The sequence below is a fragment of the Cynocephalus volans genome, chromosome 7, assembly GCF_027409185.1.
Source record: "Cynocephalus volans isolate mCynVol1 chromosome 7, mCynVol1.pri, whole genome shotgun sequence".
Taxonomy (NCBI): Eukaryota; Metazoa; Chordata; class Mammalia; order Dermoptera; family Cynocephalidae; genus Cynocephalus; species Cynocephalus volans.
This window is the reverse complement of record NC_084466.1, coordinates 83,397,330-83,414,043: the sequence shown is the minus strand read 5'-3', so window position 1 is coordinate 83,414,043 and position 16,714 is coordinate 83,397,330. Positions and strand designations below refer to the sequence as shown.

The 16,714-nt window shown below is 37.7% G+C and overlaps 1 protein-coding gene across 5 annotated transcripts in view; it reads left to right on the top strand.

Moving 5' to 3' along the window:
- Positions 1-1,958: 1,958 nt before the first annotated feature.
- The window catches only part of CDK8 (cyclin dependent kinase 8), a 136,964-nt gene continuing 122,208 nt past the window's right edge, over positions 1,959-16,714 (top strand). For 2 of the 5 annotated variants that reach the window (XM_063102042.1, XM_063102041.1), the window contains exon 1: positions 2,049-2,676. In XM_063102042.1, the coding sequence (XP_062958112.1) occupies positions 2,549-2,676 (128 nt within the window). In that variant the 5' untranslated portion in view covers positions 2,049-2,548. Of the gene's footprint in view, positions 2,014-2,048; positions 2,677-2,846; positions 2,879-3,762; positions 3,815-16,714 lie in introns of those variants that run through there. The other 3 variants (XM_063102045.1, XM_063102047.1, XM_063102043.1) reach the window with 3 other exon arrangements.

Genomic DNA, 16,714 nt, shown 5'->3' with positions numbered 1-16,714 from the left:
CTTACCTCATACACCCCCGAACTGGAGTCAAGACCTCTAATTCTCACCAGCTTCAGAGAGAAAAGCAGTCCTTTCTCTTCGCCAGTCCAAGGCCTGCTTCCTTTCCTGCCCCAGAATTATTGACCAGTCAGGACACTCAAATCCTTCAGGGAGAATTCTTACTTTTATCGACAGAGTAGAGCAAGCCAAAACAGTAGTCAAAAGTACATATTTAAAAGCCTGAGACCTTCAGTGTTCCAGATTATTATGTGCAGGTAGTACAGGAGGTGGGGTACGGGGGGCACGCACAGTGCAGGGCCAAGCAGAAGGTCATGCCTCTTCACATTTCATCTAGTGTTGTGGTTTGGTTAAGATCTGAGTAAAGTTGTGGTCAAAAAGACACATTCCTCAAATAACACAAAATACATTTTTTCAGGAAGAGTCTATTCTAAATCCGTACTTAGAAAAAGAATTTAATTCTTTAACGATGCAAAGAAGCAGTTCTTCTAGAGAGTCAGCCAGTTTATACCAGTGAACAGAAACAAACACTATCCCATTATCAAAAACTTACATTTATTGTGCACATACTCTAAGCTAGGGTCTTTTATATTTCCATTTTGCAAAGAAAAAAAATCAAGGCTTCAAAGACACACCACTAATAATCGCAAAGTGGGATTCAAACCCAGGCTCATCTAACCAGAGTTAGTATACTTACATCCTAAATAATATTTAATATACTAGGTAAAAACAACTTAATTTAGACCAGTGGTGAGTCACTGATTTTCTCTAAGGAAATTTGTTTAACAGTAGGCCCTTTTGAGAATTTTTCAGAAAATGTTATCATCATTATCCATACAGGGATATTTTTGACATTAACATGTGTATTCATTCATTAATTTAACAAACGTTTATCATGTCATAATCAAGGCATACTAGGTGTTATGGAAAATGTAAATATGGCTCCCTACAGGACTTTGTAATCTCGCAAGGGAGAGGAAATAAAAGACAAAACAGAGTTTGATGAGTATCACAAGTAAGGTGAAAAAAAAAGTGTTATGGGGATTTAAAAGTAGGAAAGATCATATTCCCTTAGGGAGTGGGTAACTTTAGTGGAAATGGCAACAATTGGAAACCAAAAATTAAAAATAGACATGCAAATAAGAGATAAGACAAAATGTGAGATTATCTCCTCCAACAGACATCTTGCATACTTTAAAAGTATTAATAAACTATCTTCCAATGGATTTAGATTCATTACTGTAACCACAACTAAAAATTGGTGTTGTTATAGGCTCTACTAAAAATAGTGTCCCTCTAAATGGATGGAAACATTTGGATAGTCCTCTGTGACAGAAGTCACAATGCTTAGGAGTAGTGCGGACATTCGTCATTCATTCACTTTTACTGGAGTTTGTAATGTGTGTCAGTCTGTTGATATCGTTGCGCAGACCTTATCAGATTGTGAACATTGTGAGTACCCCAACTGACAGCCCGGGAGCTGTTTACAAATATCATATAGGCTATTTTTGATCATGATAATATCCTTTAATATCTGGAGTTCGGAAGTGACACAAAATATGACTCTAATACAAATCCGCCTCCCTCACACGTGAATCTCTTTGGTCAAGTTTATGACCCAAATCAGACTCAACGATATAGCTGTAAAAAAAAAAAATTTTTTTTTCTTTTCCCCTTAACTGATTGAAACTAATCTCACTTTGGACTACTAATCCCATCATGCAACGCTCCCCATACTCCCACGCCCACCGTGTCGGGTGGAGTCATAGAAGGGGCGGCAACAGCGACTGTCAGTGCATTCTGGGCGTTGTAGTCTGGGGCTGTGCCACCGCTGTAGCCGGCCCACGTGGTGCGTTTGGCGGCAGCTTTGGGCAGTGGCTCCTCCGCTCCCTCCATATGGTCCTTGGGGTGCTGGCGCCAGCAGGGGCGGCCAGCCGCCGCGGGAGTAGGCTCGAGGAAGGGCCGGCGGCAGCCCGAGGCTTCGCGACGTTTTTGCGACAGCCGCGGCCGTGTTCCGTGAGTGCCCTCCCTCCTCCTCTCTCTGAGGAGGTACCGGCTGTTGTACGGCGCTGCCTTTCTGTTTGAGTGTATGGGAGAGTGAGTGAGTGAGTGTGAGCGTGTATGTGAGAGAGGGTGAGGCGTGATTGCGAGTGTGAGAGGAGGAGAACCCGCCGTGGCCGCCCCGCCGCTCCCACCGCACCGGGAGCAGAACGCGCGGTCGCAGAGAGCAGGGGAGCCGGCGCCCAGGAGCCCGCGGGGACAAGGGCAGAGACACCCGCTCCCCGCCCCCAGCCCTCGTCCCTCGGCTCTCCTTCGCCCGGGGGAACCTCCCTGTCCCCCCCGGCCGGCCCCTGCCCTTCTGCCCCCCTGGATGTCCCCGGCGCTCTCGCTGGGCCTCCTCCTGCTCTTGCCGCATCAGTCGGGCTGGTGTTGCGGCCAGCGGGTGTAGAGCGGGCGGGTTCCCGGGAGCTGCGGCTGCCCGTGCTTCCCCGGTCCCCACCCCGGCCCCCCGGCCCCCCGACCCAGCTCCCTGGCCTCGGAGGCTGTGACAATGGACTATGACTTTAAAGTGAAGCTGAGCAGCGAGCGGGAGCGGGTCGAAGACCTGTTTGAATACGAGGGCTGCAAAGTTGGCCGAGGCACTTATGGTCACGTCTACAAAGCCAAGAGGAAAGATGGGTGAGTGTTTGTGTCGGTGCCGGTGTCCGCGCTGGGCGGCGCTCCAGCAGGCGGAGGCAGGTAGCCCGGAGGGAGAGCGGGCTGCCCGGTGCCGGGCTCCGACTTCCTCGACGCCCGCATCTGTCCCCGCCAGCCAGGTTTGGGGAGGAAGTGGCAAACCCCCGAGCGATCCTGCGTGTTGCATCTGTGTTGTACTGCGGTGGTAAGGGGGAAAGGAGCCTCTATGCCGTGGGCTGTGTACTTCGCGAGGATTTCAGTACTGGGTTTTAGAAAATTCTTTATAAAACGCCAGATTAAGTGGGTTTTTTTTTTTTTTTTTGGCCGATTTATTATGGTAACCCTGTGGGGATTTCCTCACCCGCCTCTGGAGTGTCATCCATCTATATGGAAGGGAAGCTGTGATCCTTTCCCCCTCCAATTTGTAATCGATTTATTATCAAATTCGGATTTTATTTGGGTGAAAGAAAGCAGCAAGTAAATGCGGTTCTGGAGAGTTCTTTATAGTGGTCATCTGCAACATAAATGTAGCAATTGCTGTTTAGGTATCATTAGCTGTGAGTTTTTACATAGAACAATGGGGGTTTGGTGCTGGGTGGGTGGTGGGGAAAAAGGCAAGTGACAAATAGGGGCTCTCTTGTTCAGGCTGTTTTCCCAAAATTTAGCAGCTGGCAGTGAACTTTAAATAATCTCTTTGCTTTAAATATTCTTCCCTAGAAATAACTTAATTAAATCTCTGACTGGTAATGCTCCCAATTTGGTTTCTTAACAGGCAAGTGAACTGTTCATTTTTCCTTTGTCAGTAGATGAATGTCTTGTAATATTGACAAAAGAGAAGGCAGTTCTTAGGAAGAAAATGTATTTTATTAACTCCTTGTTTTTCTGTTGTAAAAATGGATGTTGTCTCTTGTTTCTTTACCTTTGACGCTAAAGAAAATTGTTGGAAAGATAATGTCAAAGCTTATTATGTAATCTTGGGACTTTATTAAAAACATAGTAGTTTTACTTAAAAACATCACTGTTAGTTTGGTTAGCTGCTATGTGATTTTAAAATAATCCTTTTTTTTTTTCAAATTTGGTAGGAGGGTATGCTCAGGACTACATTAGCACACACAAAAATGAAACCATTCATAAAGCTGAAGTAAGTTCCCTGGGGGGAGAAGGGAAGCCATATTTATAAATACTTTAGTATTCTGGATATTGGTAAAGGAAGTGTGTATTTATTCAACATTTTTTTTAGATTTATTGAAATATCTTTCTAAAATAGTTTAAAACAGACTCTAAGAGGAAGATAGTTCTAAGTAATCTGGAATGTGTATTTCAGTGCTTTCATGAAACCATAAAGTGGTACAGATATTGGCAAAAGGTTGGGATAACTTGACAACTTGATACTCTGGGTGCCATGTGTATTCGAAAGTTCTTTTTAGTGGAATGGAGAGTCTGGCCACATTTGAGAAATCAGCATCTGGAGATACTGCTGACTCTTGTCTAATATTTCTCATTGAAGTTTTACTCTGTAATAAAACATTTTTAAAATTATCCTCATTAGTTTACTGTAGAATATTTGTCAAAAGCCTAAGCCATCTCCCCATTCCCCAAATAGTATGTAATTTTGGACATATTCATAAAACCCCCAACCCCATGAGAGTAGACATGGTAGCACATTTTACCAAACTGTTTTGTAAAATTCTAGTGACTTTAAATTATTTCTAATCTGTGAGAGAAGCCAGTTCTGTTTTCATAAATTACCAATTTAAGCTAATAAAATATGCAAATTGTTTTAACTTTGACTTTGTATTTTATTAAAAGCTATAATATTGTGCATGTCAGGAGGTACTTTAAAGCATATTTTATATTTCAAAGGTCAGGTCTTAATTTAGGCTAAAAATAATTTGAGAATTGTACAATTTGAAAACAGCTGAAGATATAGTGTATAAACATTTCTTAGTCATTTGTGATAGCTGAGAAGAAGCATTGCGTTTTGGAAAAAAGAACTTTTTATTTGTAATCCTTTGGGTTTGTTTTCCAGCAACCTTTAATGATTCTGTTTATACGATGAACTTTTTTTTTTAAAATGGATCAAATGTCAAGAGAGTTTTAAAATTACTTAAGACAGTTTTTGTTTTCCAGGGGGAATATTTTTCACTTTGGCTTCTTTTTTGTAACCTCACTCCGGTAAAATATCTCATTGCATTTATGAGGTTTTTTTTGATCTTATGTCAGTGGAATGTAATTTAATGCATTTTATTCCTGGTAAAATAAAATTTGTGGCTGTTTAATCTTTAATAATAAGATGATGATCAAATACTTTGTTTCTATATTGATTTACTTTTAAATTGAATAATATATTCTGCAGCTGAAAATTCAGTGTACTCTAGGAACTCAGACAGTAACATTTCAAAGAGAATTCTGAGATTTACAATAAAATGAAATAATATAAATAAGTTTCATTTAGGCATATTTGACTGTTAAAATGAATGTATGTAAATTTATTCTTTCAGTTGTCCAGTGAGCACAGAACATGAATAATTGGTAAAAGAATTTAGACCAGTGGAGTTAGCTTCTTAAATGATTAAGTTTTAGGAAATAAAATAGCTTGAAAGATCATTTCTTTGACTTAATGAATTAGTAGTACTACCTTCCTAGTATACCACACTTATAATAACATCAGCATTTTAAGGACTATAGGGAAGGGGGAAATACTTTATTTGAGACATGATTACATACAGGGAAAAAGAACCTTTTATTGTGTTAACTTAAGATAATAATAGAGTTAAAATAAGTGCACAATAAATCTTGGAATTAATTTGTTCTCACTCATCATAAATGAGATAGTGTCCTTTGTGTCTGAACACCAAGAGGGTATCCAGTGGGAAGAAGGGGAGTTCATTTTCTCTGAGTCAGTTGTATCTCCTTTTTGCAGAATTTAGGCAACCAAACTCATTTTCTTTGAAAGAAGGAAAAGTGTAAGAAGTCAGAAAATTTGTGTTTTTAAACTCTAGACTCTCAGTGTAGGCACTGGACATTTGCAGAATCTAAAAAACAATTTGAGATGAGTGTTACTTCCAAAAAAGAAAAGCAAAAGGAGTTTTCTTAAATAAGGTTCTTAATCTATGTTCAAAAGAACAGAGAATATGTAATTAGGAGAGAGAGAGAGAGAGAGAGAGAGAGAGTGTGTGTGTGTGTGTGTGTGTGTGTGTGTGTGTGTGTGTGTGTGTGTGTGTGTGTGTGTGTTAAATACAAAGAAAACTTTCTTTGGGACGCATTTGTAGAAAACTCAGAGATTGTCTGTGGTCATACCACCCTAAATGTGCCTGATCTCGTCTTGTCTTGGAAAACTCAGAGATTAGTAGGCAGTGATGATAAAAACAGCTGTATTATTGAGTAATTAAGTACTAGGTCCTGGGCAAAGCACTTTGCGTTCATCATCTATCTAATCCTCACAAGAACTATATCAAGTTGGTTCTATTATTTTTCAGTTTTACAGGTGAGGAAACTGAGGCTTAGAGAGGTTAAGCAAATTTGCCCACGAGTACATGGCTTATTAAATGTCAGCTAGGATTAGAGGATTAGATGCAAGTCTTTTACTCCAGAGCCCATGCTCTTAACCATTATGCTTCATGTAATTAATCTATTAAGTATAAACAGACCTGGAGTTTGATTTCTAGTGGGTCACTCATGATTTCTAGTTGGTCACTCAGAAAACATAAATGCCTTAAAGAACTATGCTTTTCAATAAACTGGTGTACTTTTTGGGTAAATTTCTTAAGGACCCTATTTTTTCTAAGTGTTGTAAAGGTGTGTATGTAGATATATGGGTATGTCTATACATACACACACGTGCTTGTGTATTTACGGATATATATATATGTATGTGTGTGTTTATAGGGCCAAACTGTAATGAAAAGCATGTTAGGATATGAAAGCTCTTAATCTAATAGAAAGAGCTCTAAATTAGGGATCCTGGAAACCTGAGTTTGATTTCATACTCTGCCTCTGATTAGCAGTATTACTTTAGGCAAGTCATTTGCCATTATAGACCTTAGTTTTTCTATTTGTAAGGTTAAGGGGTTTCAGTAGATAATTTTTAGGGTCTTTTCTATTATTATAATTTGAGGAAGTAAAAATTATCAACACAATGTAATACTTTTGCAAGGTTAGACAAACAACCACTAAAATAAAAATTTTACTTTAGACAGTGGTACACTTCCATATTTTTTAGTCTTATGCTTTAACGTTGATTCTCATTGTTGATTCCCAGAAACCTGTCAGCTACTTAATCTAACATGTCTTATGCCATGTTGGCATTCGTCCATATTTATCTCTTAATAATCTCATGTTGGTGATTTATGGGTGATAGAGTTTGGATATGTTGTCCTTCCAAAACTCATGTCGAAATCTGATCCTCAATGTGCAGTGTTGGGAGCTGTTTGAGTCATGGAAGCAGATCTCTCATTAATGAATTAATGCTCTCCCTGGGGGTGTGGGGGTAGTGAGTGAGTTCTCTCTCTCTTAGTTCCCAATAGAGCTGGTTGTTTAAAAGACCCTGGCACCTTCCCCCACCCACCCTCTCTTGCTTCCTCTCCCATGTGATCTACTTGTACGTGCCGGCTGCCTGCTGCCTTCCACCAGGAGTAGAAGCAACCCGAGGCCCACACAAGATGCAGCTTTCCCAGAATTGTGAGCCAAATAAACCTTTTTTCTTTATAAATTACCCAGTTTCAGGTATTCTGTTACAAGCAACACAAAAATGGACTAACACAATAGGCCAGTGCCTGCTCCCACTCCTGTGAACTATTCATTTGGTGGCTAGAACAAGGGACTCTTCTGATTCAATCTACATTGGAGCTTTAATTCAGTTTTCATTCTTTAACCATGAACAGAACTTGGTTAGAATCTTTTATTTTCCCAAAGGAATCTGAAAATAAGTCAACATCCCGTCACTCTTTTTCATTCTGAATATTGCTGAACCTTGTATCTATGTTCATTTTGATTTAAATATTTCTTTAGATATCAGAAATGCCAAATATGACATGTAATAAGTTTCTTTCCATCACTGGAGATTTTATATGCACAATAAGTAGTATTCTTTGTAACCTAAAAATGTAACAGAAAGGGACAAGCAGAATATTTACTGTGCACTTCTTAGCTATTTGCAGTTGAATTTATCTTCCTTAGATAATCAGTGTATTCAAATGCACCATTTAAACCAGTTTGAGGTTTCATGTTTAGATCCCATTTTTTAGTAATAAGATTGGCAAATTAAATTAATTCATTTGGGATTTGTTCATGTGAGTTATTACTTTTACTGTGCCTTTCAACATTTGAAGAAATCCATTCACTCATTCATTTAACAGATTTTTAAAATAATTTTCAAAAATTTATTTTTATTGAAACAATTATATATATCTGTGGGGTACAGCATTGAATATCAATAACTGTGTGTGATATGTGATGCTCAAATCAGGATAATTACTATATTTATTATTATACAATGTATTCTTTTTTGTGGCCCTTTACCAGTTTCTCATTAACACTCCCTCCCTCCCCACCCCACCCCCGCCCCTCCTCTGGTGTCCTCTGTTCCATTCTCTTCTCATTTAACAAATATTTATTGGAACCTTCTATGTGCCAAGAACTGTCCACGGTATTGGGAATGCAAAGATGAATAAAATATTCCATTATTTGAGGAGATACCTACTGGGGAAACAAACATGTAAATAAACTAGCAATTTAATACTCACTATAATAATTAATACAGGATATTATTAGAACACATAGAGGGAAGCCCCCAACTGCTACGGTTTTCAGGAAAAGCTTCTGAAAGATGGCAATTGTGATCTGGAGTTTAGAAGACAGGGAAGATCTCCTCAGAAAGATTATTCCAAGAGGAATAGGACAAAGAGGGATTTTTAAAATTGTGGTTCCTGCAGACCCCAGTGATTTTCGTGGGTCTTTTTTTCTGTGCCTTTCCTCCCCACTCATTTTTTCTTGCCAGCATTTTTTGAGCTCTTACTGAACGTGTTGTTCTACAAATGTTCCATTGCATCCACTGGACATGATGAGATCTCTGTTATTTAACAATGGGGATAAATTTATCAGCATGTACTCTACTGAACATCTTAACTATGTATGTGGCAGTTTTCCATCACAAGAATGTTGGCCATTCAATACAGACAGCCTCTGAAATTCAAGTGACTGACTTAAGAATTTGTCTCGTATAGAAAACTGCCACAGCAGAACTCCATTTTGCTTGTGGCTCTGGATAGCAAATGATTCTGCCTTAGCCTTTATCTCCATGTTGAGTAGGAGCCAGAATGCTGCTTAGGTGGTGGTGGCAACAGATCAAAAGGGTAGAGAAGTTCGGAAGTAATGGAATTTCTCTTGTAAGGCCTCTGATGTGTGGAGAGAGGGGAGTTAGGGACAGGGCTTCTATCATACTGATTTTAGCTAGGAAGACAGAAATAAAAAATTGGAATAAATTATTATAGGCCATTTACAAACAATACTTCAAAAATTATTTTTCTGTGCAAATGTGTTCAGAATTCTCATTTACAAACATTTGAAATATACATTTGTTAGTTGGGAACTGTATATGTAAAATCAGTGTTGATAAATATATATTATTCCTTGTGGTTTGTATCATCTTTCTTATACTGCCTTTTATTATTGAATCCAATCCTCATTGTCTTTTTTTTCCCCCCTGTTCTTAGCTGCTGCTAGAGAACGAAAATCCTATTGTCCTTTCCTCCTTCATAACAATTTGTAAATCCTTTCCTTCAGGCCAGCTTAGGTAGGCCTTAGTCATCTCTTGTTACTTAGAAATCACTATGATATCTTTTATCTTTAAATATCTTTTGTCACCTCATGGCAGTTCTTGATGTTGTTACTAAAAGGTGGCTTTCATCTGCTATTATGACTTTAATATTTGAAGACCTTTTGATATCATGATTGTCAATATTCCTTAATGCAGTTATTGTCAAAGTCCCCAAACCAGACCCTACTGTAGTAAGCTGTCTTTACTGATGGAGTTATGTCATGTTCTTCAGATGTGTTGTGGCAGAAAAATAGGCTGAGAACCCCTTCATAAAAATTGAGATGTAAGTCACATAGTTTAAAATTCACCGTTTTAAAGTGTGCAGTAGATTCAGTGGTTTTTAGTATATTCACAAGGCCCTGCAACCATCAGCACTATCTAATTCCAGGACATTTTCATCACTTCACGAAGAAACTCTGTACCTGTTAGCAGTTACTCCACATTCTCCCTTCTCTCCAGCGACTGACAACCACTATCTACTTTCTGTTTCTATGGGTTTGCCTATTCTGGACATTTTATATAAACAGAATCATACAATATGTGGTCTTTTGTGTCTGGATTCATTTCGAAGTTGAACCATGTGGTCCATGTATCAGTACTTCAGTATCTTTTTATGGCTGAATTATTATTGCATTGTATGGATACACCACATTTTGTTTATTCGTTCATCAGTTGGACATTTGGGTTGTTTCCCACTTTGGGCTATTAGGAATAATGCTGCTATGAACATTTATGTGTGAGTTGTTACATGGACGTATGTTTTCAGTTCTCTGGGGTATATACCTGGGTGTGGAATTTCTGGGTATCATCCAAAGCAGCTAAGAACCAATTTTGAGTGGCTTTACATTGATTCTCTTTGAAGATCAGTATCTTTGTGCTTTGTCTGCAAGATTTGACCAGCCTACCTTATTACAGGACAATGCTCACACCATAATCTGTCACAGTGATTCTGAAATACAGATCATACAACTGCTTCTCCTCCATCAAATCAGACCAGTTTGACCTTATTCTCAGTTCCTTGTGCTGGAAAATTTTTTCCCTCAGCTGAAAAAGGTTCTAACATTTAGTCTCAGAAATTCTAACTACTTTATCTTAATATAAAGTGCCAAACAAACTATGTTTTCTAGGGTGATGAGAGAAAAGGGAATTACCTTTTCTCTCATCACCCTAGAAAACATAGTTTGTCCTTCACTGATATATTATGTAACTACTTTATTGTGTATGTGGTTAATGTTTACATGTCCTTTGGGTCTTTCTGGTGAATGTTTATGAGTTGGATATTATAGATTTCCTCTAGGGCAGTGATTGTGTTCCCCTCAGCTCCTGGCATGTTGCCAAATGTTGACAGGTATTTAACCCCCCCCCCTTTTCTTTTGGTGTACCTGAGATTCACATTTGAAAATCTTCCTTCTAAACTTGCTAAAATTAAAAATTTGACACATATTATAGGAGAATAGAAAAGCAATGCCTTGTGAAAATACCAAAAGTAACAAAGTGTGATGGGATGGCAATATTGATACCCTGAACAGAACTGAACAAAACCAAAAACCAGAGCCAAAGGCAAACTTTCATAATCGGCTTAATCCAAATGGAAGGTCCAGCTATTTGAAAATTGAGTTACTAAAGTATTTTTTTTTGAGATATTTCTTGTAAATGAATCTGTTTGAATGGGGATCAGACCTGTATTTCTAAAATTAAGGAAAATATCATTAGTCTTTGAACTAGACTTGGGGTTTAATTTTGTTTAAACTCCTTGGTTTATATAGCATGATTGTTCCATATTTGAAGTTTACTTTTGTTATATGAATAACTTATTTAGGTTAACTACTAGTCAAGTTAACTCAGTTACTGTCTCTTTAGGCAGGCTTGTTAAACTCTATAACTTTATTATAGCCTGTGAATTCTAACAAATAATCATCCTATAAAGAATTTTTTACATCCTGACATGGGACCTATTCTGGGTGTTTCTATACACCTGAATTTCTAGGTTGTCAGAGAACTGAAGGGATTTAATAAAAAGAAAACTTGTCAAGCAGTGTTATTATAATTTATATTAAACAAGTCATTTTGGGGGGGAAGAGAGGGTAGATATTGAAAAATTATTTTTCAAGGCTTCTGTTTTAAGGAATACCAATAAATCATGAAATTTTAAGCTCATGTAGAGTAGATAAATTTGTCTGGAATTTTTTTTCACTTTATGAAAGAACCCCTTTAAGTAAATGAGCTCTCCTACTGCTTTACCATTTGACTCAGTTTGCAAAAATTGAGATTATATGCAATTTCCAAGAAAATGTCAAGCACAAAGCAAGACATACTTGTAATTTGTTTTCTATCGCTGACTTAACATTGAAGGTTTTTTTAAATGTAAAATTAAATCATTTAAATATTTGGCGTTTCATTGTAGTTTCTCTAGCTGTAGTTCTTTTTAGCCGATTTGTGTGCTTATAATTTATTTGGTAGCTATTTACTAAGTGCCTGTTATATGCTAGGTTCTGTGCCATGTGTAGGTGACTCAGCAGTGAACAGCTCATGGTCTAACTCTTTAGGGAGCTTATAGACTTGTGAGGGGCACAGGCAAGTAAACAGGCAATTATAATATAGTAGGATAAGGGTTGCAGTAGAGAAAATTATAGGTTGTCATGGGGGTACCTAATCTGCTCTTGGGGGCTCAAGCATGATATTTCAGTTGTGACGTGAAAGATAATTACACAAGTGAATGGGCAGTAACTGAGAGTGAGTGCGGTTTGGGGAGTTACATTGCAGGCTAGAGAGGTAGCAGTTTGGGCTCCAGAATGTCTTTATATAGGAGAGAGTTTTAATCTGGTTGAAAAGGGAGTACATTAATGTGTAGTAAGCAATTTATAACTTAAATTGTTTATTTGCAGTAATTTTGGAAGTGTTCATAGAGGAAAGGCTAAAGCTCTCCCCTGTGGCTACCTGTGGAGCCACTACTGAGTAGCTTGTCCAAAGATATGAAGGAAAGATGGTATGGTGAGGCAATTGAAAGAATTTCAGTGCTGGATCTTACAGAGGAGTAAGTTGTGGGGTGAGAGATATAAAAAATAAAGTTGGAGAAGTAAGCAGGTTACTGTAAATCATGTTATGCACCTCGTACTTTCTTCTGAAGGCAGTGGGGACCATTTGTAGGATTTTCTTTTCTTTTTTCATTTGGCAACTGACTGGTGTGGGGATCTGAACCCTTGACCTTGCTGTTACCAACACTGTGCTGTAACCAACTGAGCTAACCAGCCAGTCCCATTTGTAGGATTTTAAGCAGGTAGAAATAAGTTCAGATTTCTCATTTAAAAAGATTGCTTGGCAACACATCAGAATGGACATAGGTAACTGTGGTTAGGAGAATGTACTAGTAATCTAGGTGAGAGATGCTGGTGTCTTGAATTAGGGATGAGGAGGGAGAACTGATGTGAGAAATGAAAGAGGGAGAAGACCCAAAATAATGCCCAAGTTTCTAGCTTGGACAGCTGGATATTGCCATTCACAAAGATAGCTAAAACAGGAAGAGGAACAAGTTTGGGGGGAAGATGATGAATTGGATTTTGATATATTGAATTTTTGGTACGTGTTAAACATCTAAGAAGAAATGTTCTTTAGACAGATGTGTGGATCTGGTGCTCAAAGAGTCATCTAAATAGAGAGACTTTGGAGTTACCAGGTACTTGAAATAGTAGCTTTGAGTGGCAATGACATTGCCTAGGGAGAGTGTATAGAGTGAGAAGAGGACCTAGGACTGAGAGTAGAGAGGTGTCTACCTAGGAGGCCAAGAAGTTGAATCTAGAGGAGGAGAAAACCCAAGGTCTCCCCATTGTACAACAGGAATTGTATAGTGCACAGCTTACTGGCTGTACGTGGCAGCTCGGAGATACACCAGGACCGTGTATCTAGAATCATAACAGTCAGGTAGAGAGGGTTTCCAGAAGAAGTGATAGATAGATATGCAATGCCATATGCTGCTGAGAGGACAACGGAGATAATGAAGTGTACGGGTTAAGTAAAATACTTCAAAAATCTTTAGCTGAACTTTTATTTTTTTAGACACTAAACTTTAAGTTATAACACACTCCGTAGGTGTTATCCAAAATGTTATGGTAATTTCATGGTTGGCCTTATTCAGAGCCAAGCAATGAAAAGCTTCACTTCACCTTTGGTTCTATGTTGGCTGTGTTACTGAAGCTAATCTTATAAATGCCATTTATTTATTTATTTTTATTGCATGCTATTCAGGATAGTTCTCATTTTTTAAAAAGGAAAATGTCTTTATCTTTTTTCTAATTATAAAAATGATACATGTTTATTGTAAAAAATTCATATAGTCCAGAAATGTATACAGAAACTAAAGCTCCTAACTCTACTATTAGGAAACAGTTAATATTTTCCTTAACATCTTTTCAGGTAACTCTGTGTGTACTGTATATGTATAGATTAATGAAATCTACTTGATCTTATTTTTTATTGAAAAATATGCATCTTTTCATGTCAGTAAATATAGTTCTAATTCACCATTTTTAATTATTGCAGAGGATCTCATGGTATGTATGTATACAATGTATTAATTTAAGTAGTTACCAAATTTTAGCCATTACATTTAGCAGGAAACATCAATAAGTATGCCTGCAGTTCTCAATCTTAGTATCAAGTCCTTCAGGTTGAATTTTAGGGTCAAAGGTTATATACTTTCAACAATATATTTTTATTATAAAAGAAGATTGGATTACAAAGTTAAGGTATTTTCTTGGTGAAAATCTACCTCAGGTTTAAGTTCTACCCTTCAGGGATTATCATTGCCATAGCTCCTTGTGTGTATGTGTATAGTAGCATATATGTACATGGGTAGACTTTATTTATTTATTTTAACTTCTTAATATACATTGTAGTTGATTTCCGTGTCCCTTTACCTGTTCCTCTTTACCCCCCCCCACTACATCATATCTGTTCACTTGTCTTAACAAGTTCAAGGAATTCTTGTGATTGTTGTGTCTTCTTCCCCCCGACCCTTTATTTGTTTGTATATTTATTTATTTTTAGTTCCCACAAATAAGTGAGAACATGTGGTATTTCTTTCTGTGCCTTACTTGTTTCACTTAATATAATTTTCTCTAAGTCCATCCATATTATTGCAAATGGTGGTATTTCATTCTTTTTTATAACAGAATAGTATTCCGTTGTGTAGATATACCACAGTTTCCTTATCCACTCATCTGATCATGGACATTTGGTCTGTTTCTAACTCTTGACTATTGTAAGTAGTGCTGTAGTAAACATGGGAGTACAACTATCCTTTCGGCATGATGATTTCCATTTCTCGGGGTATATTCCCAGCAGTGGAATAACTGGATCATATGGTAGACCTATCTGTAAGTGTTTGAGGAACCTCCATACCGTTTTCCATAAAGGCAGCACCATTTTGCGGTCTCACCAACAGTGTGTGAGAGTTCCTTTTTCTCCACATCCTCACCAGCATATATCATTCTCAGTCTTTTGGATATTAGCCATCTTAACTGGAGTAAGATGGTATCTCAGAGTGGTTTTGATTTGCATTTCCCAAATGCTGAGTGATGTTGAGCATTTTTTCATGTCTGTTGGCCATTTGTATATCTTCCTTTGAGAAATGCCTATTCAGGTCCTTTGCGCATTTTTTAATTGTGTTTTTTTTTTTTTTTTTTTTTGCTATAAAGCTGTTTGAGTTCCTTGTATATTCTGGATATTAATCCTTTGTCAGATGTATATCTTGAAATATTTTCTCCCACTCTATTGGTTGTCTTTTCACTCTGTTGATTGTTTCTTTTCCTGTGCAGAAGCTTTTTAGTTTGATATAATCCCATTTGTTTCTTTTTCCTTTGGTTGCCTATACTTTTGGGGTCATACTCATGAAGTCTGCACCGACTCCTACTTCCTGGAGTGTTTCCCCTATGTTTTCTTTAAGGAGTTTTATTGTTTCCGGATGTATATTTAATTCTTTAATCCATTTTGAGTTGATTTTGGTATATGGTGAGAGGTATGGGTCTAGTTTCATTTTCTTATATATGAGTATCCAGTTTTCCCAGCAGCATTTGCTGAAGAGGTAGTCTGTTCCCCATTGTGTAGACTTGGTGCCTTTGTCAAAGATCAGATGGCTGTAGGTGTATGGGTTGATTTGTGGGTTTTCTATTCTATTCCATAGATCCATGTGTCTGTTTTTATACCAGTACCATGCTGTTTTGGTTATTACAGCTTGGCAGTGTAGTTTAAAGTCAGGTAGTGTTATGCCTCCGGCCTTATTTTTTCCCTCATGATTGTTTTTGCTATGTGTGGTCTCTTGTTATTCCATGGAAATGTCTGGATAGTTTTTCCCATTTCTGAGAAAAATATCATTGGAATTTTGATGGGGATTGCATTGAATCTGTGGATCACTTTGGGTAATATGACATTTTCACAGTGTTAATTCTTCCAATCCAAGAGCATGGAATATCTTTCCTTCTTCTTGTGTCCTCTTTAATTTCTCTCAACAGTGGTTTTGTAGTTCTCTTTGTAGAGATTTTTCACATCCTTGGTTAACTTTATTCCTAAGCATTTTATTTTTTTGGTGGCTATTGTAAATGGGCTAGCTTTCTTGATTTCTTTTTCTGCATGTTCACTATTGGAGAATAGAAATGCTACTGATTTTTGTGTGTTGATTTTGTATCCTGCAACTTTGCTGAAATCATTTGTCAACTTTAAGAGTTTTTTGTAGAGGCTTTAGGCTGTTTGATATATAGGATCATGTCATCTGCAAAGAGGGACAGATTGACTTCATCTTTTCCAATCTGGATGCCCTTTATGTCCTTCTCTTTTCTGATTGCTCTGGCTAGTACTTCCAACACTGTGTTGAATAGGAATGGTGAGAGTAGGCACCCTTGTCTAGATCCTGTTCTTCAGGGAAAAGCTTTCCCTGTTCAGGATGATATTGGCAGTGGGCTTATCATATATGGCTTTAATTGTGTTGAGATACTTTCCATCTATACCTAACTTATAGGGAGTCTTTATCATGAACAACTGTTGAATTTTGTCAAATGCTTTTTCAGTGTCTATAGAGATGATCATATGGTTTTTGTCTTTGCTTTTATTGATGTGGTGTGTATCACATTTGCTGATGTGCGTGTATTGAATCAACCTTCTATCCCTGGGGTGAATCCAACTTGATCATGGTGTATAACTTTGCGTATGTGTTGCTGTATTCTGTTAGCTAGT